The 26834-nt window shown below is 39.5% G+C and overlaps 1 protein-coding gene across 1 annotated transcript in view; it reads left to right on the top strand.

The window, feature by feature from the left end:
* Window positions 1-7204: 7204 nt before the first annotated feature.
* Window positions 7205-26834, top strand: part of MACO1 (macoilin 1) — a 52277-nt gene continuing 32647 nt past the window's right edge. The window contains exons 1-4 of the mRNA XM_031464389.2: window positions 7205-7482; window positions 21064-21205; window positions 22668-22794; window positions 26443-26566. Coding sequence (XP_031320249.1) covers window positions 7403-7482; window positions 21064-21205; window positions 22668-22794; window positions 26443-26566 — 473 coding nt within the window. The 5' untranslated portion in view covers window positions 7205-7402. The remainder of the gene's footprint in view (window positions 7483-21063; window positions 21206-22667; window positions 22795-26442; window positions 26567-26834) is intronic.

Below are 26834 nucleotides of genomic sequence, written 5' to 3'. Positions count from 1 at the left end.
CTTGGCCATTCATGAGGTAGTGAGCACCCTGTCACTAGGGGAATGTAAGCAGAAGTTGATGGTTACTTGTCAGAGATGTCTTACAAGTGAATCATATGTGGGTCATGGGAGATTTTAATCACCTGGTAGAATCTTGTCATTTTGTTTTTAGATGAAGAAGCTTAAGACTCAGAAGGTCATAACCAAGGTCATACAGTCATTGGTATCAGTCACTTCTTGCTCAGTACAGCTTTACTTACAGAAGAGAAAAGTTGACAATAGCCTAAATGCCCAGTAGTAGGGGACTGGTTAAGCAAACTACAGGACACACAACTTGCCACCAATATGATGGTTCTGAACATGGGGACAAATCCAGAGAAAAATGCTTTTAAGGTATATCAAAAGTGTCAGAGAGGATATATTACTTGGTGAAAAAAGAAGTTATGGAACAGTGTGTACAGTATGTTCCCACTTTTGTGAAATAATAATAACAATACAATATGTTAAGGCATGCATAGGAAAAGAAAATGGGCTGCAAACCACTAACTGGTTACTTTTGCTTTAGGTGTTGTTAGGAGCTAACATTTACTTAGCACTTAGCATTGCTCGGCACTGTCCTAGGCCCTTTACAGGTATGAACTCAGCTAAGGAGTCTGTGAAGTGGGTACTGTTGGCCGTATATTACAAATGAGGAACAAACCTGAGACACAGGAAGTTTAGGTGACTTGCCCAAGCTTACGGGGCTAGTAAGTAGTAAGAGCTGGGATTTAAACCCAGGCAGTCTGACTTATGCATCTGGGTGTTTAACCACTTAACTTTAGCTCAGATAACTTCTAAGTCTTCTTCTACCTCCAAAAGTCTAGGAATGTAGGATTCCAAGCCCTCTGCTACCTCAGTAGTAAATAAGGGAGAAAGTGCCAGGATCTCTTGAGGTTGGAGATCAGAAGTCTCTATTTCCCTTATGGTCAGCCCTGGTCCTGATTTCTGGCCTTCTTTTGGCCATCAGCATTTGGTATGAACTGGGTTTCATTAAGGGGGGAACTCCTCTGTGAGTAGGATGAATGAATGTGACTCCTGCTGGCCTGGGTCCTGTACCAGCAGCTTGTAAATCAGGCAGCCGGACCCACCTGCCCAAGGGCACCAAATGTCAGGCAGATGGACACTGAAGACTTCCAGTCACTGCTAGCCCCTGGGCTTGAAGCTCCCAGACGGTTGTGTTTAGCAGCTGGAAAACTCAGTGGTGGCATCCTAAACCCCTGTGTGTCCTGATCCTGCCCCAAAGAGGGACAGACTACTTGACAAGAGGGCCAAGCTCCTCACTGAACAGAAAAGCTTTCTTTCATAAAAGGCAGTACCCACTGCAGTGGGCCTCTCTGGTCAAGAGGGAAGTTTTCTCTCTTCCCTTCTGACTCTTGCAAAAGGCCCCTGTTTTCGGACTACAGGTCCAGATAGTCTGACTCCAAATCTTCAAGGCAGAACCTCTGATACTAAGCAGCACAGGTGATCTAGGGCAGAAGTGTTGTAAGACAAATCAAACGTTAATTGCAGACTCTGAACAACAGAGGTGAATGGCTTTTCAGTGAACATGTCTTTCAACTTTTTGGGTATATGTTTGAAATTTTTCATAATAAAACGTTGGGGAAAAAAGCGTTGTGTGTACCTGCCACTTCCAATGCCTAAAACATTCCTCCCCCCAGGCATCTGCATGCTCCCACCCTCACCAACTCAGACCCAAGCAACGTGAAACCAGGAATGTTTGACTGTTGTATCTTCAGCACCCAGGGCTTAGTCCATAGTAGGATCTCAGTAAATATTTGTTGACTGATTGACAGCAGCCATTTCTGGAATGCCAAGCGTTGGGCCAAGCATTTTGCACACATTATTTCATTTACTCTTCTCCTCAAGCCTGTGAGTACAGGCATCATCACTCCCATCGTACAGATGAAAAAACTGCTGCTCAGAGAGTTGATGTGAGTGCCCAAAGCCACACAGCTAATAAACAGCAGAATTAGGGCCCAATCTACATCCATCTGATGCCATAGCTTGTGCCGTTAACTACTCTGCAATTCTACCTTCCATGTACTAAACCACTCACAGTCTCAATTTTCTTATGAGTCAAATAAGATGAGCTGCTTTGTTTTTCTCAGAGAGTTATTATAACAATGAGAATATGTATGTGTGCTTGGCAACGTGTGTTTTGGAAATGAAGGTGGCCAGGTGGTGCCATGACTGTGGCATTCTGGTTTGAGTAGCCAGACTTCCTCCAGGTGTTATGAATCAAGTCAGAGAGATGGCAGCTTCCCTATGTAATCATGCATTTTCTGTAAAAACAGGACTCTATGAGAATATTCACCACACCCTCCTCACCTGAGTCAAGTATGATAAAGCTCAGTCATGGGCACTAACCAAGGAGTTGGGAAGGCCCTCCATCCTCTCTCTGGACGCTTGTTTGCACCAAGGGTGTGATCCTGCTCTTGGCATGCCCAGTTAAAGTGTGGCTAAGTCAATTATTTATTCATTTAACAAACATGAGCTTTGGAGTCAGGCAAACTGGGTTCAAATTCTAGCTCTGCAAATTATTAGCTGTGTGACCTTGAGTAAAATGATCAATATCTCTGAGTCTGTCTCCTTATCTGTAAAGTGGAGAAAATCAATTTTAATCTCATAGGGTGGTTGTGAAGATTAAATAAGGTAGTGCACATGAAGTGTCAGATGTGTAGAAAATACTCCGTAAATGTTAGCAATTATTATTGCACAAGCTTGGCACATTTACTGTAGAAAACTTTGAAAATGCAGAGATGCGTAAAGCTTGCATAAAGCACCCATGATTTCAACATCTCCAAAAACCAGCTCTACTTCTTTGTGCATATATCCTTTCAGGGTTTTTTTCTATTCACGTGAATCTATGCCTTGATTTTTCCTGTAAAAAAGGGATTATATAGCACATTCTCGGTAACTTCCTCTTTTTATGAACCATGTATCCTAAGCAGGTTCCAAGCCAGGAAAAATCTTTCTACAGTACTATTTCATGGTGGCTAAGAGCCCAGGCTCTGACACCAAACTGCCTGGGTTTGAATCTTAGTTCTATCACTTACTGTGTGACCTTAGGCAAATGACTTAACTTCTCTGTGTCATAGTTTTCTCATCTGTAATATGGCACCAATAATAACTGCTTCCTCATAGGGTTGTTGTGAGGATTAGATCAAAATGCACATGGTACTTAGAGAAGTACTTGTACAGAGTAAGGGCTATTCGTAATCATTCTCCAGCTACACTGACCTCCATGGTAAGGATGTGTGATCATTTGTTCGACCAGCTCTCTTTGTGGGATATCTGGGTTATTTCTAAACTCTTTCTGTTCTAAACACTACTATGAACATCCTCCATTAATAGGGTTCTCTGGTGGATACAGATACATGTATTAGAGGTGGCTGTCCAACGTCTGGATTTTTCCATGACTCCTGTGGGACAGGAACAAAGCTCAAGGCAGCTGGGCCAGCCCAGTCTGGTAGGCCCGAGGGGATAGAAGCAGCTAAAAGAGGTGGGCATGCAATTTCCTCATTTGTGAAACAGGGTGTAACAATCTCTCCCCAGGCTATTATGAGCTCAGTTGAAGCTCATGTACCAATCCCAACCCCTTGGCCATCAGAAGGTCCCATGAGAAGAGGAGGAACAGCCCTGAATTCCTGTCTGGCCCTTGGTCTTTTGATGAGAGCAATGATTTCTCTTCTCTTTCTGTAACATGGCCACTGCTGATCTCCCCTGGTTCCTGATATGGTGATGGGGGTATGGAGGTAGGAATCTCTGTGTCAGGCAGGATGCCTGCCTCATCTCAGCCCAGTTCTGTGCCCTTAGGATCTGAAAGGGTCCTTTCAGGTCTCAGAAGGGAAAGGCTGGAACATGGCTAGAGACCAAGGGCCTTGGGCTAGGATGAGCCAGGAAAATAGAGTCCAGCTGAGGCAAGAGGAGTGAGAGAGAAGGTAACGGAGAAGGACAGACTTACTAGTCCTGTCCCTGGGCTCTTGGCGAGGAGGCCTTTCCCATCATCCCACTCCAGTCAGTCACCCCATCAACAACCCTAACCATCAAGAGCCATTTACAGGCACCGAAGCACTTGCCCACAGCATCAAGGCTTGATATTGCACAGCTTGTGACTTAAGCCAAATTCCTTTACCGTACCAATTGCATGGGTTCCCACTGTGACCAGCTTTGGATGCCATAATAAAGAGAATGGCTTTTCTCTTGCAGGCACTTAGTTTTCTCATCTGTAAAATGGAGCTAATGTGTTCTGCTTCTAAACATAGGGCTTGAAGTGTCTACAGGGGGGATCCTGGCACTGGTTCACAAATGACTCAACTAAGGACACTGGTGAGTTGACATCAGAATTGGATCTGGAACCCAGACTTCCAGATTGTTTCTTCTTGGGCCATCACCCTGAGATTCTCTCTGCCCTTTCTCTACACACACACACAGCCCTATGCCCAAAAGAAACTCCTGGCCAGTCCACACTTCTGCCACAGAAGTATGGAATGCCTTGTCAGGAACCTATTTGATGGCAGGTTAGATAGTGAGCTCCAGAAAGCTGCCATGTGTCCCCAGCACCTCCCTCATCTTTTCTCTGGTTATTCACCTATCTATTCCACAGTGTGCCATGGCACTGTCCTAGACAACAGGGACAAGCAGGGAGTGGAAAAGACCTCAGATATGGCCCCTAATCTCACAGGGATGACTGTATTAGTCTCTGGACCAGGTTATCTGGAAACTTGCAGTCATGGAGAGGAGGGCTATTCAGGTCTGGGGGCCCCTATTCAGTCTGGAGCCATGACCTCACCATGTACCTAGGCCTTCAAGCCTCCAGTCATATTTATTTAGGTCCCGCCTGTATCCTTCCCCATGAACCAACCTGCCTTGGCAAATGAAGTCTTATTCTGTCACTCCCAGCAGAGCATTCTGTTCAGATGCTTTCACAATGATGGGCAGCCTTGGTGAAACTTTGAGCTCAGAGTTTGTTATCTTTGGCTGCCCAGTGACACTTTATCAACATGCTGCAGTAGAGGTGAAGGATGAAAAACAAGTATACTGTTAACAGAAGTTACTTGCTACTACCTACTGCATGCCTGGCCCTGAGAGTTTGTTAACTGGTAAGCCTGCAAACAAACCTGAGTGGTAACAGAGGCTCTGAGGCTTTCCCAGGCTAGTAAGTGGCCAAGCTGGAATTTCAATCCTGGTCTGAAAAAAGCAGGTACTCTTGCCATTTTTCTAAACTGCATCTCTACAGGGTATGGATCCTATCCCCAAGAAGCTTTTCATCTGGGTGGATGAACAAGCCTCAGCCAAGAAACTGCAAATTAGAAATAGTACTGAAGGAGATGCTCTGTGTGGGATCAAAGGCACGAAGCAGGGAAGATAAGGTTGTACTAGTGGGTTTGAGGACAGTGAGTAGAAATGGCTTGCTTGCCTGAGGAGGCCTGGTAATGAGGGGTGGGTTCCCACTGTGACCAGCTTTGGATGCCAAAATAAAGAGAACGGCTTTTCTCTTGCAGGCACTGGGTGATCTCTGAAGATTTGGCAATATAAAGTAACAGAGGAGCAGTTGAGGATGATGCATTTGGTATAAATTACAAGCTCCTTCTTGGGGTGGGTTTTTATTTAAGGGGGTGATCACAGGGCAGAGAGAGGTCCACACATCCCAGGACACAAAATGGCATCTGCTTCCTGTAAGTTTTTTAAATGTGCTGTTAAGACCATCTAAGGGTCCTACTGCTGGTTAAGTTGCTACAGCCACTTGATAGATTTTGCAACCATCAGAAATATTTAGGAAGGGTGAATTATAACATGCAAAAATGCTTATCTTAGATAAAGAACAGGATACAAAATTGAATATCTAATGTGATCACTATTCTGCTTAATAATAATAATTGTAATAGTAATAATAACATCACCCACGGGGGAAACTGGAAAGGGAAGAAAATATAGAATGCTAACCAGTAGTTGTGTTAAGGTGATGAGATCCATGGGTGTTTTTCCCCTCCAGCAACTTTTCTACATTTCCCGTTTTCTTTAAGACATGCATTCTTCTTTTTAACATGTGTTCTTCTTTGTCTTTCTCTTAAAAGAAAATCTTTGCTATCTTTTCTAATTGTAATTTTGGCATACCTACGTTCCAGGGGACTAACGAGGAGTAAATGAACAAACAGATGCAGAGCACCAAGGACGCTCTAGGCGCAAAATTGACGCTCTAGGAATGTTAGGTGAGAAGGGTCAGTGCCTGGCATCCTCGCATCCCCAGCCCCCTACTCGGTAGCTGATACGCTCCCGACGGCGACGCTCGTCGGGCCCAGCGGGCGCGGTGGCCGCGGAGCCCGCTGCCCAGCCCGCCCTGCGGACGTGGAGCCCTGGCCACATCTCCCCCACACACCCGCGGCAGCCTTGCGCGACGTCGCGCGTACCCACGGCCCTGCCCCCAGTGACGAACCCGGGGGCGGGGCTACAGCAGCCCTGCCCCGCACCTCATCTGATTGGCCGCCGTGCTGTCACCACGTCGCGGGAAACTGGCAGTGTGTGTGCGTGTGCGTGTGTGTGTCTGTGTGTGTGTGTGTGTGCGCGAGGTTTGCTTTGTCATTCGTACCCCCGTCGCTCCCTAACGTGGCCGGCTTGACCGAGAGCTCCAGGATCTGCAGAAAAGGCCCCCGGCGCTGTCCACGGCGCCTCCCGGTTGGGGAGGATGCTGCGAGACCCTTACATAATGATGCGACTGACTGGAGCACAGGTCAGCGCAGAAACAGCACATGCCGCAAACCCAGGCCTCCCGATTTCATAGGGTGCTAGTGATTGCCTACAATGAAAATAGCACAGTAAGGTCTAATGTGGATATAACACAATGAAACGCAATTCAATAATAATGAAATTTACCTTCGCAACAAGGCATAATATAGGATGTTATATTTATAGGGCCTATTTATAAGCCTCTATTTTAATCTTTTCTGATAGGCCCAGACGCGGGCCCACAAGCCGTAATGATTGGCGCACTCTTCTGTCCTTCAAAGGGGCGGGCTCTAAAGTCCGTTTTGCCTCAGCGGGCCCTGGGATTGGCCGGCAGGGGCGTAGCGGCTCATTCGATTGGCCGCGAAGGCCGTCCGTCGGGGCTGAGAAGGTGGGGCAGGCGGCTGGCTGGTGCTCGGGCGGGCGGGCCCCGGAATTGTCATTTCTTTGTTTCCGAAGGCGGAGGAAGCTCTGAGTCCCCCCTCCCTGTCCCACCCCCTCCCCCCGGGTGCTGGCTTCATGTCTGTGTGACCGGCCCCAGGGGTAGAGTCCAGGCCCTACGCGGGGAGGACCGGCGGCGGCGGCGGCGGCGGCGGCGGCTGAGGTGAGAGACGGAGGCGGCGGCGGCGGCGGCGCGGGCACCCGGCCCCCCAGCGGGAGGATGAAGCGGCGGAACGCCGACTGCAGTAAGCTCCGCCGCCCCCTAAAGCGGAACCGGATCACCGAGGGCATCTACGGCAGGTAAGCGGCGGCGTCCCCGCCTGCGCCGGCGCGGGCCCCGCGGCCCGGGGCTGGCTCCGGAGGGGCCGGGCCCCGTTATGTAACCCCGACTAGGCCGCACGCCCGCGCCGGGGGCTCCCCGGAGGAGCGCTGCCCGGGGTGCCCGGGCCAGCCCTCTGGGGTCCGCCTCGGGGGCTTGGGGCGTGGCGAGGGCCGCCGGCCCGGCTGGCAGGGCGCGGCGGGCACGGGCTGAGGTAGCTGCCGTGCCGCCGTTGGGAGCGCCCGGGCCCCGCCGGGGGGAGGGGCGGCGACCCCCTCCCCGCCCGCGCCGCGGGGCTCCCAGGGCCGCTCCTGGGCCCGACGGGCCTCGGTTGGCACCGCAGCCCTGCTCTGGCCCGGGAGTCGCCGGCCTGAGCCAGCAGGCGCGTGGACTGTATGCACTGGTGAGGGGAAGGCTGACAAAGTTGGGAGCGGACAGTGGCCCCGCGGGCCTCTGGCAAACTGGGCAAGTGGCCACATTGCTCCTCTTTCGCCTTTTACTTCTCTTATGGGATCGCAAACTTGGCAACAGGGGCCGAAGCCGATACCCCCAAATTATGCCCTGTGGCCCCGCTCCAGATTCAGAAGTGATGAACACTTTCTCAGGAACACTGTTTTGACGATTCCAAGCAGATAGTTTTCTTTGAACCCCTTAAAAGGGATTTTCTCCAAACTCGTCGTTTTTAAGAAACCCCTAAAAGCGAAGCAGTGTCCCTTTAAATAGAAATTGAATTCAGTTCTCTGAGGGGTAGAGGGACAACAGGTTCACGGGGCAATTTAGTGAGAATCCCAGCTTCCCTAAGCAGAATTGTGTACAGCTGTTTTTTTTTTTTTTGGTACTCAGAATGTTATTTCTAAATGGTACTTGCCTTGATGAAGAAATGATTTCAGTGAAGAAGTAATTTAGTTTACAAAGGAGAATTCTCAGGACGTGGATATAGGCTTAATTGAATCTTAGTGGTGGTTTACAGTTTATCTCATCTAGCTATGGGACTTAGAGAAATATGTGAGGTAGCTGATGACACCCAAGTTGTCTTAGCATAACTGTGCACCTGAAACATGCCACTGTTTACACATATGGAATGATTGTTTTTCACAAGCAGCTGACTGATGTAAACATTGGGTGTTTTCTTTATTCAAAGTGTTAATAAGTCAGTGAAAGTAAAAAGTTCTTGGATATATCCTTATGTAATGAGCCGTAGATCATAGGAATATTTCGATTCATTCAGCAGATACTGACACTATGTGCCAGGCCCTGTTCCAGCTAACAGTAGTGAGTAAAATAGGCCAAAATCCATGCTGAATCTATCAAACCTGACCATTTAAACTAAAACTGTAAAAGCAAAAACCATTTTTCCTACAAATTTAATGGGTGGAGGAAAGGTCTCTTCAAGTTACATACACTATAATTCTTGAGTAAAGGAACGGTTTTTCCCCTGGCTATTGCAAAGGATTTGAACAATTTAATGTTAATAGTGACACAGAGTAGAAAAAACATGTTAAACAGAGTTGGTAAACCAAGGAAATAAAGACATTTGAATGGCTACTATTTATAGTAACTTATGATAATGTACCTCCATTTATAATTAGAAGATTGAGAACCTCATATTGTTGACATGTTTCCTGTTGTATTTCAGTTTCTCTTGTATTTGAACAAATATCCCCAGTTTAGTACCTAACCCGTAGTAACCACTCAATCAGTGTGAAGCAATGTGAAGAAGTGTATTGTCTAATGAAGATCCATTATTTTACTGATGAACTTTTGGAATTTGCATTTTCTTACCCTAAATGTTAATAGTAAATACCGATTACAAGTTTTTCAGAGTTTCACCTGTAAAATTTTTAAAACCAGAAGTGCTTTAGCTCTCAAATCTGTTTACTCTGCTCTATTTGACATTCTTTGCCTTAAATATTAATAAAAGACCTACATGTATTTCTACCTATCTTTCCTCTTGGAGCACCATATATCAAATGAGTGTTTCAATTTCTTTATCTGTTTCTTAGTTCATATTATGGAATATTGGTCTGAAGAATAAGATCATAGTTTTGGTTTTTTTCCACTTTTGTTTTTAAAAAGAGACTTAGAAAATTTCCAGTTATTTCTAAAACAGAATGAGTGGGCTAATTATGAGTTATGGTGTCTGAGGATTTGTGAGTATCAAATTTCTGTTGATCTTTAAATTTAAGTCTATACTAAATTGTTTTTCACATCTTGTATTGCCCATTTTGTTTCTCAACATCTGGCCAATTTTAGTCTCGTTAAATAGAGAGCTTTGTTTTTTTCCTGAGGCGCTGTTGATGATTTTGATAACTACTGTCTACTGTTTCACAGCATAACCTTTCATGGACTTAATTTTTTCATGTTCTCAATCTGCACAACTTTCTGAGCTTGGGCATAGCCAGAAGCAGCTGTGGTGAAGAGAGCACGCGACTGTGAGTGTCAGGAGACCCAAGTTCCAACTCAGAATCCCAGCTTTCCCATCTCTGACAGGCAGGGTATCCACAGCTTTGAGCCCCAGTTCTCTCATCTGTCATATGACTTTTGAGGACTAAAAGGAGCTAATTTAGTTTGTGAAACTCTAAATTCTAGAGTACTATACAAATATTATTTACCACGTCGTTATCTCAGTTTACCATGTTTGGTTTATTCTTTAAGCAGTCGGGAAAGACCATAAGATTTGGTACAACTATAAACAGAAGCTGAACAGTCAAAACAAGGGGTCAGTTGCTGCTTGGTATTGCGGAAAAAATCCTGTTGCTGAGATGCCTTTTTTTTTTTTTTTTCTTTTTGAGATGCTTTTAATCACAGGCTCCAATCCAGCAACTGTGACGGAGGTGATCATCAAATGATATCATTATTGTTGGTATAATTGATGTGATAGAATGCTGTTTCAGGGGCAAGGTAGATGGAAAATGGATTTCAACGTTATATTAAAATTATCTACATTTATATATATATACATCATTTGAAAAATGAAACATATAGAAATATGTTATTCCAGTCAAGTTAATAATAAAAAATAAAAGAAAGGAAATAGGAATGGTGATAATTTTCTTTTATATTATTAATAGCTAAAATTCAATGTCATTTTCAAAAAATCTAAGCCAGCACAGAGCTTGACACAGACTAGCAATTCAGTGCCCAATAAATGTTGAGTGAGTGAATTAATAAATAGATCAATGTAATCCATTCTACTCATTTAAGAACCTGCATTGTTCAGGGAATTATGGAGAATATAGGGTAAGATGGCTTCTTGTCTTCAAGGAGTTTACAGTCTAGGAGGCCATATACATTTTCTCTTAAATTTATGCAGTGGTTTTAAGGTTTCAGAGAACTTTGAGTTCTACTTAAGTAAAAATATTTTTGTTGAATTAAATTTTAGCTTGCTGCTTTAGTGGTTCACCTGATGCATTGACAGGTTTATCTTGCCCTGTGCTATTTTATGATGAAGTAGACAGTTGCCACAAAGTGAGGGAATACGTATTTTCTAACTCAAATGAAATGGATGTGAAAGTACTTTGGAAATTATGAAAAAAGTTATTAATAAGAGAAAGTAAAATGAATAATGACTCAACTGTAACATTTCAGAGGTCTTTGGGTTTTAGGGCAGTGATTCTCTCCCTGTGTCTGCCTTCACACATACACCAGACACTCCCAACAGTAGTATCTAATTACTGCATGCAGTGATTCTCCTGGTGAGGTTGGGTTGGAGTTCTTTTATAGTCTTTTGAAGCCTTAAGGGGATTCCATGCGGTTTATCGACCTTTTACCTTGCCATGCTCCCCACTGCCCTCCACTGCCAAGAATTACTTTATAATAGAAAGATGAGGAGACAAGGTGTGGTGAGTAGGAGACAGAGGCAGAAAAAAGTTTCTGCAGTTAAAATTGTTGCTTACCGAAGTAAGTATAATAAGAATTTTAAGTAAGGCACTTGTTTTAAGCTTAAGGAAAATATTTCATATCTTTGTTACTGGAGGTTGAAGGAAGTACCCCTTCACTTGTGGATTTATAAATACTTACTGTCATGGTGTGCTGGGTTCTGCTTGTAGCATGTTGCCTGAAACTTAAACTGTAGTATTGTGCCTGACTCTTACATTTTTACAGCTTAATGCCTTAGAACTAGGACTGAGGACTCAGAATTTCCCTGGTATATCTGGTATGTTTTCCCATCTTTATTTCAGAGAAGAGTTTTCTGGCCTTTGACTTTTTAAATGGTCAAAGTTTGCGTACTTCTCAGCTTCCTAATTTCCTTTTTCAGACCCTTGTCCAGAGATTTCACTTCACTGCTTTTCCTGATGCCTTAATGATGGTTCCTAAGCCTAGTTTTAGACTCCTTTGGGCTATGCTTATTAAAACCACTGGAGGCTGGCATGACCCTTGGCTACTTTGATTGTACATGTGTTCTGCAACTGAAACTCCAGATACCAGTGTTGCAACCTCACAGCCTAAAAGCATTTTGCTAATCTTAGTAGGCCTTAGCTTCAACAACGCTGGACCTGACGTGATAATTCAGTATTGTTTTAGAGGGCTTTTGGGGAAGGGGGTAAGTACAATGGAGAAATTGAAATGTTTTCACTAACCTATCTAGCAAGGTGTTTAGCTAAACCCTTATATTTGTAATTTCCATGAAATACATTTAAACAAATCTGCCACACTGGAATTTGGTACTTAGTTTTTGCAAGTAGTGTACTACTTTTTTTAAAAAGTATTTTCCTTCAGCTTTCATTTATGATTCTTCTTGTCTGAGCATTCTTGGCAGTTTAGTTTCATTAGATGTTTTGCAGATCCCTTTAAAGTGCTGCTATGAGTTGAGGCCAGGAACGAAGGGAACGTGGTCTGTTTCAGATTATTTGCTTAAAAGCTTCCTCTTTTATCAGTGATACTCTCCTTTTTCTTCACAACTTTTTTTGAACCTCACTAGATTTGGAGCTTGATTTTAATGGTGGACTTAATAACTTTATTATTTTCACTTTCTTGTTGGTTGTATACCTATATATTATGGATCCAACTCATGTTCTATAAGCACTTTTCTTTCCAGAGTATTTTTTTGGGCCAGATCTCCCCATTGATATTAACCCTTTGGGGTTTTTATGTATGTATATATGTGTTTTGTTTTGTCATTTTCTAAGCTATCATCCAGCTGATACTTAAAGGGCCAAAATAAGATATATAGCATATATCTTATAGAGTCTGGAGGGTCAGATGAAAATTTTATAAACTTAGTTCTAAGACCTCAAAGTGAAATACTGTAATTAGGTTACTTTTCTTGATGAAATTTAGTGTATTCTTTGAATATATGGATTACTTTATTCTCCAGGCTTCCTAGATTTGGGTGTAATTATTTTACTTGGATCATTTTCAAGAAATAGGTCCAGAAGAAAAATAAGCTGTCTGCTCAACAAGCTGTATGAGTAGAATGGTCCATATCAACAGTGGAAACAGATATCCTTTGCTGGACTTCTTTTTTTCATCATGGATTTCTTCAAATACCTGAGGAGTGACTATTGCCTCAAAGTGTCTCACCTTCAGGCATATGCATCCTGGTAATGGAAACTTTAAAAAATGTAATCAGCTGTTTGATTATATTCTTTGAGGCTTTATTTCTTTACTTTGTTATTTAATTTAACTGACATAAAATTGGCCTCAGCTCATCAACCTTCTACGATGTCTGTCATCCCCAGACTTTAAAGCCCCTTCATAGCACTGGCCCTGATTCCTTTGTATTTTTGCCCCTGCTGCCCTTAAGGATGATTGGCTCATGTTAAGTCATGGAGTTGTGATGTCAGGAGTAATTTATCTCTCATCTCCTCTGTTGCTGTATCTGTTTTAGAGGTTTAGCATTTAGTGGGTTGAAATAGTGCACCTAGTCCACTTTAGGTGTATCCGTAGAGATGACTGATTCATTAAGGCTGTTTGGAATCTGTTTCCTACCCAGCACAGGGGTGGTGGCTGGAAATAATCTCGCTCTATTTTTAAATTGTATTAGTACTTTGCTCATCTTTAAAACACTTTTAAAAACCAAATAAGCTGCTCAGTACTAAACTCAGTACTTTGCCTATCTTGTAGTGAGGACACTGAGCTCTAGAGAAAATGGATGCCGTGTTCATGATCAAACAAAAACTCCCATCTCGGATGAGAGAAATGTTAAGGCTGGAGTCTTCTTTCTCACATGTAATAAGGATTATTTTCTTGTCTTTTCTAGGCTTGACAGGCTGTACTTCATGATTCATTGTATTTCTTGCTTTTTAAAAAAATGAGTTGTCTTTTTATTTTTAAATTACGGGTTTCTCTATTACAATGACCATTCTAGGAGTATGAATATTGTTGAAAAGCAGTCCTGAATTGTCCCATCTTTTGTGCCATAGCTATTTCTGTAAAGAACATTTGACTTTAACATCTTTTTCTGCAGAGCTTCATAGTGTTTACAAATTAAAATTTCCAATTCATAGTTTATGAATTAAGGTACTGAGTGTTTATTCTTTCATAAAGTATATCTGCTCATTTTTTAAAAACTTGGTTCTCTTGGAGAATTAAAGAATTATATCACTTGAATATATATGTACAAAGGGATATAAAGAAGGGAACTAATACTTATTGAGCATCTAATAAGAGATGAAAAAGTCCAACGTAATGGGTAAGTATATGGGCTTTAATGTCATTTGAACTTGGGTTCAATTAATGTCCTTGACACTGGTTATGTGATCTTGAACAAGTCACTTACCTACTTTAACACTCAGTTTTCTCATCTGTAAAATGAGGAGAGTAAATAATATTACCTACTGTATATGACGATTGTAAGGAAAATTGAAATGTCAGGTAAAATACTTAACGCAGTGCCTGACAGACTCAAAAAGTTGTTTGCTGTTACTACTATGCTGTTATGACTATTTTTATCGTAATTTTGTCTTCATTCTGTTATGTAGTTCCAGTAAGGATATTAGCTTCAGTTTCACAGGTGAGGAAACTGAGTTTACAGGTTTTGCTACTTGATAGAGACCTCAATCTGTCTAACCCAAAGTCTGTCCTCTTTTTGTTTCAGTTTTTGTGCTACTCCATCCCATGTGAATGGTGTTTATGTATGGTAACTCTTGTGGTCCTCTCAGACTCTACTGCATGTAGAAAAGGTGTCATTATCTTCATTTTTCAGGGGAAGCAACAGGTATCACGAGTGTCTTGTGCAAGGCCATTAATCTTTTTTCCTTCCCAAAATGAGAATCCCTTTTCTACTAAATAAATGATCCAATATACACATGACAAAAACGCAAAATATGATCCTGGACCAGGATCATTTGATCAATGGATCTATCTGTCTGTTGCTGTAAAGGACATTAGTGAGATAATTACTGAAATTTGAGTAAGGTCTATGGATCAGATAATAGTACTGTGTCAGTGTTAATGTCCTGATTTTGATAATTCAGCTGTGGTTAAATAAGAGAATATTCTTGTTTTCAAGAAATTTGGGAGTAAGGGAGCATTATGTCTGCAGATTATTTTCAGATGGTTCAGGAAAAAAACCAGTATGTATACATACATAGGGAGAGAATGATAACAGAAACTTGATAAAATGTTTTATCGTTTGTGGAATCTTGGTGGAAAGATATAAGGGAATCATTTGTGTTACTTATGCAACTTTTATATAAGTCTGAAATTATTTCGAAATGAAGAGTTAAAATAAAAGTAACACATGCTTTTTATAAAAAATTAAAGCAGTACGACAATGTGTAAGTATAACATAAACCTTCTGCTCTGGAATGAGCACTATTAGATAAGTTATAACTATGGTTTCTTCTTTGATCTGTATAAACAAATGTATATACTTCTTAACAAAAATAGGATTCTGTTTTACAGAAAAGTTTCCTGGTTTTTCTCCTCAACTTAATCTTTTGTCCATTTCTTTACTAGAAATTTACTTGACCATTTTTTAACAGTAACACAGCATTCCAAGTAGAATTTGCCCTATTCTCTGTGGTCTAACTCCCATTTCTGTGCTCTTTCAACAGTGCCTTGCAGCCTGTTAGTTCCCTGTTCCTCGTGTTTCTTTTCTGTAAAATGTTAATAACTGCTCTGCCTATGTCACAGTTGTAAGGATAAAATGAGATAATTAATACGAAAGCATTTGGGAAAGTTGCAAGTGTGATATAAATGTAAAGTGTGATTAGGTAGATGATTATTACTATTGAAGATAGGAAGCATAGTACTTAATTTGTTTATGAAATGAATTTCTAACGTTTATACAACATTAACACAATTTTTAGGGCCTATGGGTTGTTTTCTTTCTCCTAATGTCCTCATCATCCCAAAACCCATAGAGTCCACACTGTTGAGTTTTTGAAGCAGAAATTCTAAAACTTCAAACTCTTCAGTTGTGTTAGGTTACAGTACCTGTCCTTGATATCTCAGTAGTCATAAAGTGCTTCATAAGAATACTGCACAACACGATTCTTAAAAGCTTTTCTTAGTGATTTCCATTCTAGATTTCTTTTTCTTTTTAAACTGGACATATTTCACCCTGTTAGATTTGTCATTCCAGTGGCTGTGTACATATATATGCATGAGTGTGTGTGTGTATATGTGTGCGTATGTGTGTTTGACACTAGAATGATTTTGTTTGCAGTCTGCAGGAGGCCCAGAATAGAAAAGAAAAATATGGAACAGCTTAGGTCTTCTCAGGCTGCTCCCCTTTTCTGGACTTTACACAAGAATGTGGTTGTTGGTGAGGAAGGGTATAGCTCAGTGGTAGAGTGCACGTCTAGCATGCACGAGGTCCTGGGTTCAATCCCCAGTACCTCCTCTAAAAATAAATAGTTAAGTACACCCAATTACTTCCTTCCCCCCCACCAAAAAAAAGAAAAAAAAAAGAAGAATGTGGTTATAGAACGTAACAGTGGTTCTAGTTTGAGGCTCATGCACAGCTTTCTGTAGACCATCATTTCTCAAAGTTTTTGTTTTGGGACCTCTTTACACTCTTAAAAATGATCAAGAATCCCAAGAAGCTTTGGTTTATGTGGATTGTATCTAAAATTTTTACTGGATTAGAAATTAAGACAAAAATTTTAAATAATTACTGGTTCATATGAAAATAATAAATCCATGAGAAGAGTGGTGTGTTTTATATATTTTTGCAGATGTCTTTAATGTCAGGCTTAATAGAAGGTACTCAGAACTCTCACTGTAGTCAGAGCCAGTGGCAGGTAGACTACATGGAATGATAGTCTAGCATCCAAAGCAAGAATGATTAGATTCCTTTCTTCCTAGTGGAAAAACAGAACAGGTTGGGAGCAGGTGCATGGTAATCCTTCAGGTGGATGCTATATTTGTTATCTTTGTTGATGTTGCTTTCACCCTTCCCAGTCACCTGTGCATCATCTCTTTCTACCTTCATTGTAAGTGTATGCTTTGATAAAAGCCCTGCTGTTGGTCCTTATCACTCTTGTGCATTGTAGATCATTCATTCCACAAATATTTGTTAAGTGTCTCTGGTGTGCATGGTGCTGGGCACTGAGAATAAAGCAGGGAACAAAATAGGCAGCTCCTTTGTTCTTGTGGACTTTACATTTAAACAGCTAATTGTATAAAATTATTTAATTATAATTATGATTAAATATTCTTATGTACAGGATGCTGTATGAGCATATAATGGGGTAACAGTCTTCACTGTGGGGTCAGGGAGGCATTTTTTGAGGAAGTGAGGTTCATGCTGTGTGCTGAAGGATATGTAGTAATGCAAGTGCTTCTTTTAGTTTAAATTGTATTTAGGTAAGGATCTTGTCTGTGACTCAGAAAGAAGCGTAGAAAAATAGAAGAATTAGCCCTGAACAGTTTAAATTGTTCCTGGTTGAGGGAAGAACAGCCAACAGTTTGGAGATAAGTACTGATTATCTGAGTAGATTGTTGTCTTCTTTCTGAGACATTGTGAAATTCAGTGGAAGTTCTATGACTATGAGAAGTTTATACTATAAGCCAGTAGTCGTCAAATTTTAATGTATGCTCAAATGGTCTAGGGATCACGTTAAAATGCAGACTTAGATTAAATAGGCCTGGGGTGGGCCCTGAAATAGTGCTTTTCTCAAAAGCTCATAAATGACGCTGATGCTGCTGGTCCGTGGACCACACTTGGAGTAGCAAGACTGTAATTACATACAATAAGATTTTAGCAGAATACCAGCCAGACAAGAGGCTGGGCAAATATTCCAGAGGTGATGTCCAATAGGGAGAAGTATTTCATAGCAGTAGAAGACAAAGCAGTTCAGGAAGTATCATGCTAGATATGGAAAGGTAAAAGGGATTCACAGTTGCTATTCTAGAGAGGGCCAGAAAGTTTATGATTGAGATAGGTGGCGACTAGCACAGCCAGTGAAATATTCCAGACTCATTTCTGTGGTGAGGACCAAGTGAACTAAATGGCCATTAGTCTGCTTAAGGAAAAGGTCAGGTACTGAGGATTGATGGTCACCCTGTGGTAATAATGTGAGCTCCAGAAAATGATCTAAGTGACAAGTGATAGGAGAGAGAAGGGGCACTTTACTTGGAAAAAGAAAAACATTCAGTACTACTTCTCATTAAACATAGATGATTAATCCATAGGTGGAAAGCATTGTTAAATAGATTAAGTTAAAAATGGTTGTAAATGGCAAGGGTAGGAATAGAATGGGGAAAAAAAGAATCTTACAGTTAATATCCACTGTGAAAGAATCACCACCATTAAGCCTAATATTTGCATATCTCCTTTATTTCACTGGCACTCAGAATAGAAGTTTATCAGACCATGAAAAGACATTATTGGTCTGCCCTTGTTTCAATATTATGGAAAATATCTTTTTGTTTCAGTTATGCTTTAATTTTTATTCAAGATATTTTATAGTTATTAGTAAATTTATTTGGATCAGAGAATTACAGTAATGTCAAGTTAGTCATAAATCATAAAGCATATGTATAAAATATTTTATATTTAATCATATTTTTTCATGGTTTAGAAGAAATATTTTGGAATGCTATAATAATGGCTTAAAACCCTGACAAAAATTTTTTCCCCTTTAAAATGTCATCTCTGGATTTGGCAAAATCTTATGACCTTTAGAACATGGAAGGAGAAGAATTAGTTAGATTTTCTATGCTGATGAGCAGTCATTTTAGATTATTTATCTTTTAACTTTTGTACTTGTGTCTATGGAAGGATACTAGGTATAATTTACTAATATAGAGGGTTCAGTGAATCAACTGTCTTAAATATCCTAAAGCTCTTTTAAATTGAAATTAATCTATAAAGTTTAAGACTAGTCCTAGAGTTTCAACTTTGTTTATTAACTTTGTTAATTAAGATTGTCTCTTGGTTTTAGAGGGAGGTCCACCTACCACCCTAAAAAGGAAGCCTGAGGAAAGCTGAGGGTGTGGCGTATGTTTGTAAAAGATCAAATTTCCTTAGGTATCTGTACTTCTAAACCGTAACTTTATAAGAACTGAGTGTCAGGGAACATCAGAGGTATGAAAGCAATTGTTTGAAAAGAAGTGAAATATATTTATATATAAAGGAACTCCCTTGGAGTTACAGCATTGAAAATGAGTAGTCACTATAACAAAGATGATCATTTTTGATTGCCATAGATTTAAATGATTGAGTTATTAAAGTACTCAACAGGCTGCAATTCTTGGGATAATTCTATCTAAACAGTGAAATGGACAACAGTCTAGTTGCCTGCTAGACTGGGATCCTGCCATGCCTAGTAGCATTTGGGGAGCACTTGGTAGTACTCTATCTTCTCTACCTGGGGAATAGTGATGACTAGACATGGGGAGGTGCCCACCATGTCTCATTTGGCTACACTCCAGAGACAGCCCCATGGGAAAAAGGATTCATCGGAGAAGTAAATACGTTTCCTTGCCATTTCTTAAATGCCTTAGGAACATGGATGAAAGGGTATTATTTCTTCTTTAAAACCTAGAAACAATTCTAGGAACAGGGAAAAAAACCTTTCAGTTTTAAAGCCAAGCTTGGAAATCTCGTTTCAAACTAGATTTGTGCTCCCTAATGCCTGCATGACTCAATTGTTCCTTCTAACAAAATAAGCCTTGCTCTCCACTGGATCAGTGATGGCTTTAATGAGTGAGAATGAGGGCTCCATCCTCATCTGGCTAACATGACTCTAGTGAAATGAAACTAAAAGGTGAGACTTAGGATGCAAGCCTGGGTTCTGGTTTGCCTTGGGTTCTTTGATTCTACAGCAGACGTCTTAATGGAAATTTACTGTCATGCCCATAGAAGTTCTACCAAGAATTAGAATTAGAAATTGACCCTTGTAATATTGTAACATGGAGGGTCATACGTGTTTGGTTCTTGACATCTTTTACCTATGTGGATTTATAAGGCATAGAAAGAATCCAATGCTGGATCATGCTTTTGTTGATTTTCCTCCAAAGAACATAAGTATTTTTATACCTTATTTTAATGTATTTCAAAATTATTTATTAAAGGCCTTGATTTTGTTGGTGGTATGTCTTCAAAGCTGATTTAATCACAACAATATTGGAATGTTTGTATTGCAAAACACCGTGCAAGGCTCTAGCCCAAGTCCAAGTGAATTTTAGGTATTTACAATCTGTGTATCTTAGAAACCTTTTAAAAAAAAAATACTTACATTTAACCTGCTCCAGAATTGACCAGATTAAGACCTAGAATTAGGGACTTACTAATAGGTAGAATCTGAAGGCTTCTATCATCTATGATACAACTAATGAATTGGAGGAATGGACTTTTAGATTATATAAAAAATATTTTTTTAATCCTGGTCTTTACTTTGCTTTGAGATACTGCAGTGGTTAGATATGTGTTCTGACTGGCTAGTCAAATTATGGTTCTATTTAACATAAGTCCAGATGCAACTGGGAGCACACATTTATAGCTCAGCTAGAGCAAGGCTGGGATGCTTCAGGATTTTTTTCTTTAATGTACATTTTTGTGCCCTCACAGCCCTTTAAAGTGATTGGCATCTGCTCTCTTAAGTTAATTTCTGTCTTTTTGGGGAAGTCATTTGGTTTTTGTTTGGTTAATGCAGATTAATGTTATATAGAGATGCAGGAGGAGAAAGGGGAGAAAAAGACAGAATTCTTCAAGCATGTAGGGATGTGCATTAAGAATTTCATAGACTCGTCAAACAGATTTAGAGGGGTGGGGAAATAGCACATTTGAAGCCTTTCAACCATGACATTTTCTTATAATGAAAAACAACTTGAAAGCTGTAATTTTGAGAGTGTTACAGTATTTTGAAGTCAGACACTTAGCACATTTTAAAATAGTGGTGAGATTTAAATGTTTTTTCCCCCATTTTAAATGGAATTAAGCATTTTTGGTCATCATCTTATTTGATAGTTGTAGGTCTCAGAATGAATATAACTAGAGCTTTTAAAACTTAGGTGGGCCATGGCAGCATCTCTTTTTGTCCTCTATCTCCATTGTTTTCATGGTATAGGAAGATATTTTTTGTTGCCTTTAAACAAAACAGTGCATTTTCTTTTTCTAGTTCTGCACAAATGACCGTGAATAAATTCTTAATCTTTATCTTTTACAGTACATTTTTATACCTGAAATTCCTGGTGGTCTGGGCACTTGTTCTCCTGGCAGATTTTGTCCTGGAGTTCAGATTTGAATACCTGTGGCCGTTTTGGCTTTTCATCAGAAGCGTCTATGATTCCTTCAGATACCAGGGACTGGTATGTTTATTAATACATGTTTTTCAAGTATAAAGGATTTAATTACTCTTCTAAGAAAATCTTAAATAACTGATAGTGAAACTGTTTAAAGTAGATGTTATGAGTGATACTTAGGTGACTGTATTGAGTTAATAGGGTCTATGGACTGAAACTGGTCTATAAGGCATTTTGTCTAAACCCACTGATCAAATCATTATACTCCCCTCTCCTCTACTATCCCAGTGAAAAGACGGGGAGGGAGGGAGGACTTCAGGAGGAAGACAGAGTTGTGGAGGGAGCAGTAATTGCCCAGTCCCACCCTGAAGGACCTCTGGAGCCCCTAGCACTGGGTTAGTGATTGGGTTAGAGCTACAGCAGTGGTTCTCAAACTTTTTGGGCTCAGGACCCGTTTACACTCTTGACAACTATTGAGGACTCCAAGGTGCTTTTATTTATGTGGGTTACATCTATCCATATTTACTATATTAGAAATAAAACTGAAAAAAAATTTATTAATTCATTTAAAAATAGCAACTATAAACTCATTACATGTTAATGCACATTACATTTTTAAATGAAAAGTAACTAAATTTTCCAAAACAAAAAAAAATTTAGAAGGTTGACTATAGTTTTGCAGAACTCTCTAATGTCTGGCTTAACAGAAGACAGCTGGATCTTCATATCTGTTTCTGAACTCAGTTGATTACAGTATCACGTATCGTGTAACTTCTAGGAAATGTCCCTATAGTTCTGAGTAAATAAGTGTGAAAAAGACAGGTAATGCCTTAGTATTACTGTGAAAATATTTTTTACCTGGAAGACTCCCTGGTAGGATCTTAGAGATCCCCAGGGATCCCCAGACCATGTTTTGAGAACTGCTGGATTAGAGCAAGGGCACAGGCGTGGGCTTGCATCCTTTGTTGACCTGTCGTTCTGCTGTGTTCCAGAGCCATTTCTGAAACCTGTAACTTTTCTACCCAGGCCTGGTGCCTTGGAAAGATGGTTTCGAGCTCATGTTCTGTTGTAATAGAGAGTGGTGTGTCCAGAGGAAGGTGGCTTTATTAAAATTAAAAACATCAGCATAATTCTTACCACGGTTGTGTTTCATCTGTGCTCCAATAACCTGTCCTTTAAAAATGAGGCTCTTTAGTCATGTTTTGTGAGGAGAGAGGAGACTTTTCTGTGCTAAAATTCTAGTTCTTTTAAGTAACCCATCTGTGGAGTCCAAATAAACTCACTGTGAATCAACCTCAATTTGTTCTAGTCCAGTTCTTCATGATTTAAGGCCATAAATAGGATTACTCCTTAATGTTAAATTAGCCACTACATTTTATATGGGTGATTTTAATTGTTTAAAATTTCCTGTTGTAACTTGCTCTGTAGTAATTGCATAGTAGTTTCAGAGGTTTTGTCCAACGTGCTTTTAATAATCTGTTTGAAAATAAATTCTAAGATGTATTTTTTATTTTGTTTTTCCCTTTAGGCCTTCTCAGTATTTTTTGTCTGTGTAGCATTCACGTCAAATATAATATGTCTGCTGTTCATCCCCATACAATGGCTTTTTTTTGCTGCTAGTACATATGTGTGGGTTCAGTATGTATGGCACACAGGTAAGTCTTAATTCTTAGATGGGTAGAAATCTTAGATTCAAGCTTTTTTAATTGTGGTGATTTCTTTGAATAAATTATTTAGAGTTGAGTTTAATGTGGACATTTTAAAGTTCCCTTTTCATGATAGATTACAATATACCTTTAAAATACATTTTCTTTTTTATTACTGAACCAAAAGTTTAAGCCTTTGTGGTTCGATACTTCGATTGTAGGCATTTCAGTGATCAACTCTCATTATGAAGATAACTAATTTTTTTAAAAACTTGAAGCAATTTTTGTTTAGATAGGCTCAAAAACAGCTATGTGCCAAATAGGAAAAATGTTCTTGGAGCTTCAGCATTGAAAGGAATGTCAGAGGTCATTTGGTTGAACCCCTGTTTGGTGTAAGAATCCCGATAGCATCCCTGGCACAGGGTGGTTTAATCTCTGCTTGAAAACCCACAGTGACGAGGAACTTACTGCTGTTGTTTTAGGGCAACTGGAATAGAAAATTCTTCCTCAAACTGAGCTAGAATTTTCCTCCTTATATTTTTGACCCACCATCTCTTGACTGCCTTGGGGCTCTCTGATTACTTAGAGAATATAAAGGGCTTTCCCCAGAAAAATATATGGCAGTGTACAGAAAATATTTTTTAATTTCAAGGAGCCTACAGATCATCCCTCAAGTCTAGGCATTGGACCCCTGCATTAGAGCCATGTTGAATGTGTGTAACTTTCCATCCATATTAACATTTCTTTAGAGATTTAAAGTCACTGTCATATTCTCTTGTCTTCTTTTCTGTAGACAAAACATCTCTGGTTTCATCAGCTTTTCCTTGTATGTTATTTTAAGCACTTTCACCACTCTGATCTCCCCAATTCTTAGTGGTTCTCTAAACCAAAATGTACTATTTCAGGTATATTCTGACTTGAGTGGAGCTACATAGTCACCTTCCTTCTTCTGAGAATTATACTTCTGCTATTTGAAACTAAGATGAGATGAGATGTTTTGATAGCTCCAGTTCACTATGAAAGCCTGAACATGAGACGCATGGGGATGTGAGGACTGGCTCTCAGATCGTCACACTTGTCTGCAAAGCTGCATGAAACTTGATTCCTAGGCTCAGCTGCAACCTGTAGGATTTTAACCACTGAGGGAGTACCAACTAATGAAAGTTCTCTGGAGGAACATTCATCCTCTTCTCTAAACTGCTAGAAGGATGATGTTGTCCCATGTTAAAAGACACAGTTCAGCTCTGTTATTTAAAGTATCCACTGTGAGCAGGATTTTCTTCATCTTTCGCACTCTCTCATATCTTATTAGATTTATAAGCTAGGATGCTTTCTTCTAGTTAAAGTGATTTTTCTGTAAACCAGTTTTTACTTTTATTTCCTTGTCCTGGGCCTCAGTTTCAAGAGAGTTGTCATTTATACTTGTCATTGTCTCTAGGTCTCAGCTTCTGTCACATGAGCGTTGAGGAACCTAGATAATGTCTAATGGAGTCTTCTAGCCCAGATCATCTGTGATTCTGATGAACTATAATGATTCCCTAAATTACTTTAATAATGTCTAAGTAGTTGAGAAAAAACTACTCATATAACTATTAATATAACCTATTGGAGTTCAGTGGGTGACCCACAGGGCAGCTGTGAAGCTAATGTCGTAAATGATATTGGCCTCTCTTTAGCTCTAGGCTCAGAAACGCATGTCGGAATAGCTAAGTTGTGAAGTATGTTTTAATTGGGAATGATGAGTGAACAAACCAAACAAACTTTGTGTTCTTATTAGGCCCAATAAATATGTGTGCAGTTTATATAATGTGGGATTAATTTGTCTTCCAGTTGTTAAAATTGAAAATTCTTTCTTAAGAATATTAGTAATGGTTGATGAAATTATTTATTGCTGCAAAAAAATGATAATATTATATCATTTTTTTCTTTTTCCATGCTGTTAAGAGAGAAAAAACAGGATATGTACAACATGACTACTATACTTGCTCAAAAATCATTTCAATGTGGTTTTATTTTATTTATTTGATAGGTGTAGAAATACAGGTAATTTGTCCAAATTTTTCTATTTTTTTCCTGTAAGTACTTATTATGTTTATGATAACTTTAGAAATTAATATAGGGAATAGGGAATATAAATTTTTAACAATGCATTCTGAAATGAATTTGAAAATACATTATCCTAAGGGTTGTTCTTTGTCTTCCTACGTTGTGAAAATACCATTTTTTTGGTATGTTGAATCTTTAAGAGTGGTTGAGACTGCTACCTTCACAGAGCTTCCAGTGTTTTCTCACCTTATGGACTAGGTGTAAAGGGACTTAGATTCTCTTTAGAAGCAGATTCAGTTTTATCTCTGTGAACTTGGACCCAATTTTATAAACTCTGGGCCTCACTTTTCTCTTCAATAGAATGAGGAAGTTGGACTAAATGATCTTCTTTCTAGTCCCAAGAGTTTATCGTTTTTCTTATGTTTCATCCCAAAGATTCTTAGGAAAAAGCCATTTAGTCCTTCAGATCACTAACTTTTCCTTCCTGTTCTCTCTTCTGTAAGTTGCTTGCTTTATACAGTGTCAAAGGAGATCTTTCCAGAGTTACTGGATCTCATGCCTTTGTGGTCCATCTTCATAAAATATCCCATTGTTAGTCATCTTACATAGATGGACCTACTGTGCAGACTGATTCTAAAGCCCAATGAAAATTGTCTGATTATCTGCATCTTATTTATTCTGATGCAAGTTACTTTTTCCTCCATTAAAAATTGTTTTTAATTATAAAAGGAATATGAGCTTGTAGTTAAGAAAAAATTTTTGAATAATACTTAAATGTCAGAAATACTTCTTTGTGCTATAACTCATTCTTAAGAATTTGTTGGTTTTTTACATACCATTTTATGGTAGTACAGATCTTTATTCTTTTGAAAAGCTGCTTCATATTTAATTGTGTAGATTTAGCATAATGGAACAGTTTCCTATTGATAGACATTTAAGTTAATTCTAAATTCTAATTTCTGCTATTGCATACAATACATTGAATATACTTATACATCCCAGGGCTCTTGTATTTCTGTAGGGTAGATTCCTGGGATTGGAATTTCTGGTTTAAAGGTAGAATTATTTTAAATTTAATTATACTGCCAATCTGCCTTCTAAGAAAGTTACCCTGGTTTATATTATTGTCAAATATGAGAATGAACCCTTTTTCATTTCTTCCCTATACTATTATCCATCTTTAAATTTTTTCCTTTATCTGATAGGTTAAAATAATAAAATCTTATTTAAAAAATATTTATCTCCCTAATCAGTAGTGAAGTTGAATATCTTTTCACATTTTTTTTAGCCATCTGTATTTTTTTCTCTTATGACTTGCAAATTTTTTTCTTCAGTTGCCATTTTATTGATTTGTAGGAGCTCTTTGTTAGGGCAATGACTCTTTTGTTTTACGTATATTATAAATATTTACTGCCATAATGCTTGTTTTTATTTTTGTCTATGATTCCATGGCATCTTTTGTAATATAAAAGCTTTCAGTTTGGATCAAAGTGCTTTTTAATTAGTTTGAAAGTCTTAATGAAAGTTAATGTAGTTGAACCAGTCTTCCAAACAACCCATCTGTTACATTAATGTTTCATTTTTGCTTATCTCTCTGCTGCTTTCCCACAGAAAGGGGAGTGTGTTTGCCCACAGTGTCTCTCTGGATACTCTTTGTTTATATTGAAGCAGCAATTAGATTTAAAGATCTCAAAAATTTTCATGTAGACCTTTGTCGTCCATTTGCTGCTCACTGGTGAGTATTATGTGTATTCTTAATCTGTAATTAAGTTCAGTGTTTTCAAAGTAGAATGATGAATTCAATTGTCAGTTTTTTCTTAGAGATTTTACATGAACCCAGAAGACAATATAACATGGTGGTAAAGAGCATAAGCCCTCTATTCAAGCAAATGAGTACTTAAATCCCAGCTCTGCCCACTAACTGCTTTGTTGCCTTGGACGTGTCACCCTCTGTAAGCCTTAGTTCTCTTACCTGTATGTTGGGAACCTGTCTTGTGGGGTCA

Source organism: Camelus dromedarius, chromosome 14 (genome assembly GCF_036321535.1).
Source record: "Camelus dromedarius isolate mCamDro1 chromosome 14, mCamDro1.pat, whole genome shotgun sequence".
In the NCBI taxonomy this organism is placed as follows: domain Eukaryota; kingdom Metazoa; phylum Chordata; class Mammalia; order Artiodactyla; family Camelidae; genus Camelus; species Camelus dromedarius.
Note: the sequence above shows the minus strand (reverse complement) of the source record. Positions and strands in the feature narration are given on the sequence as shown.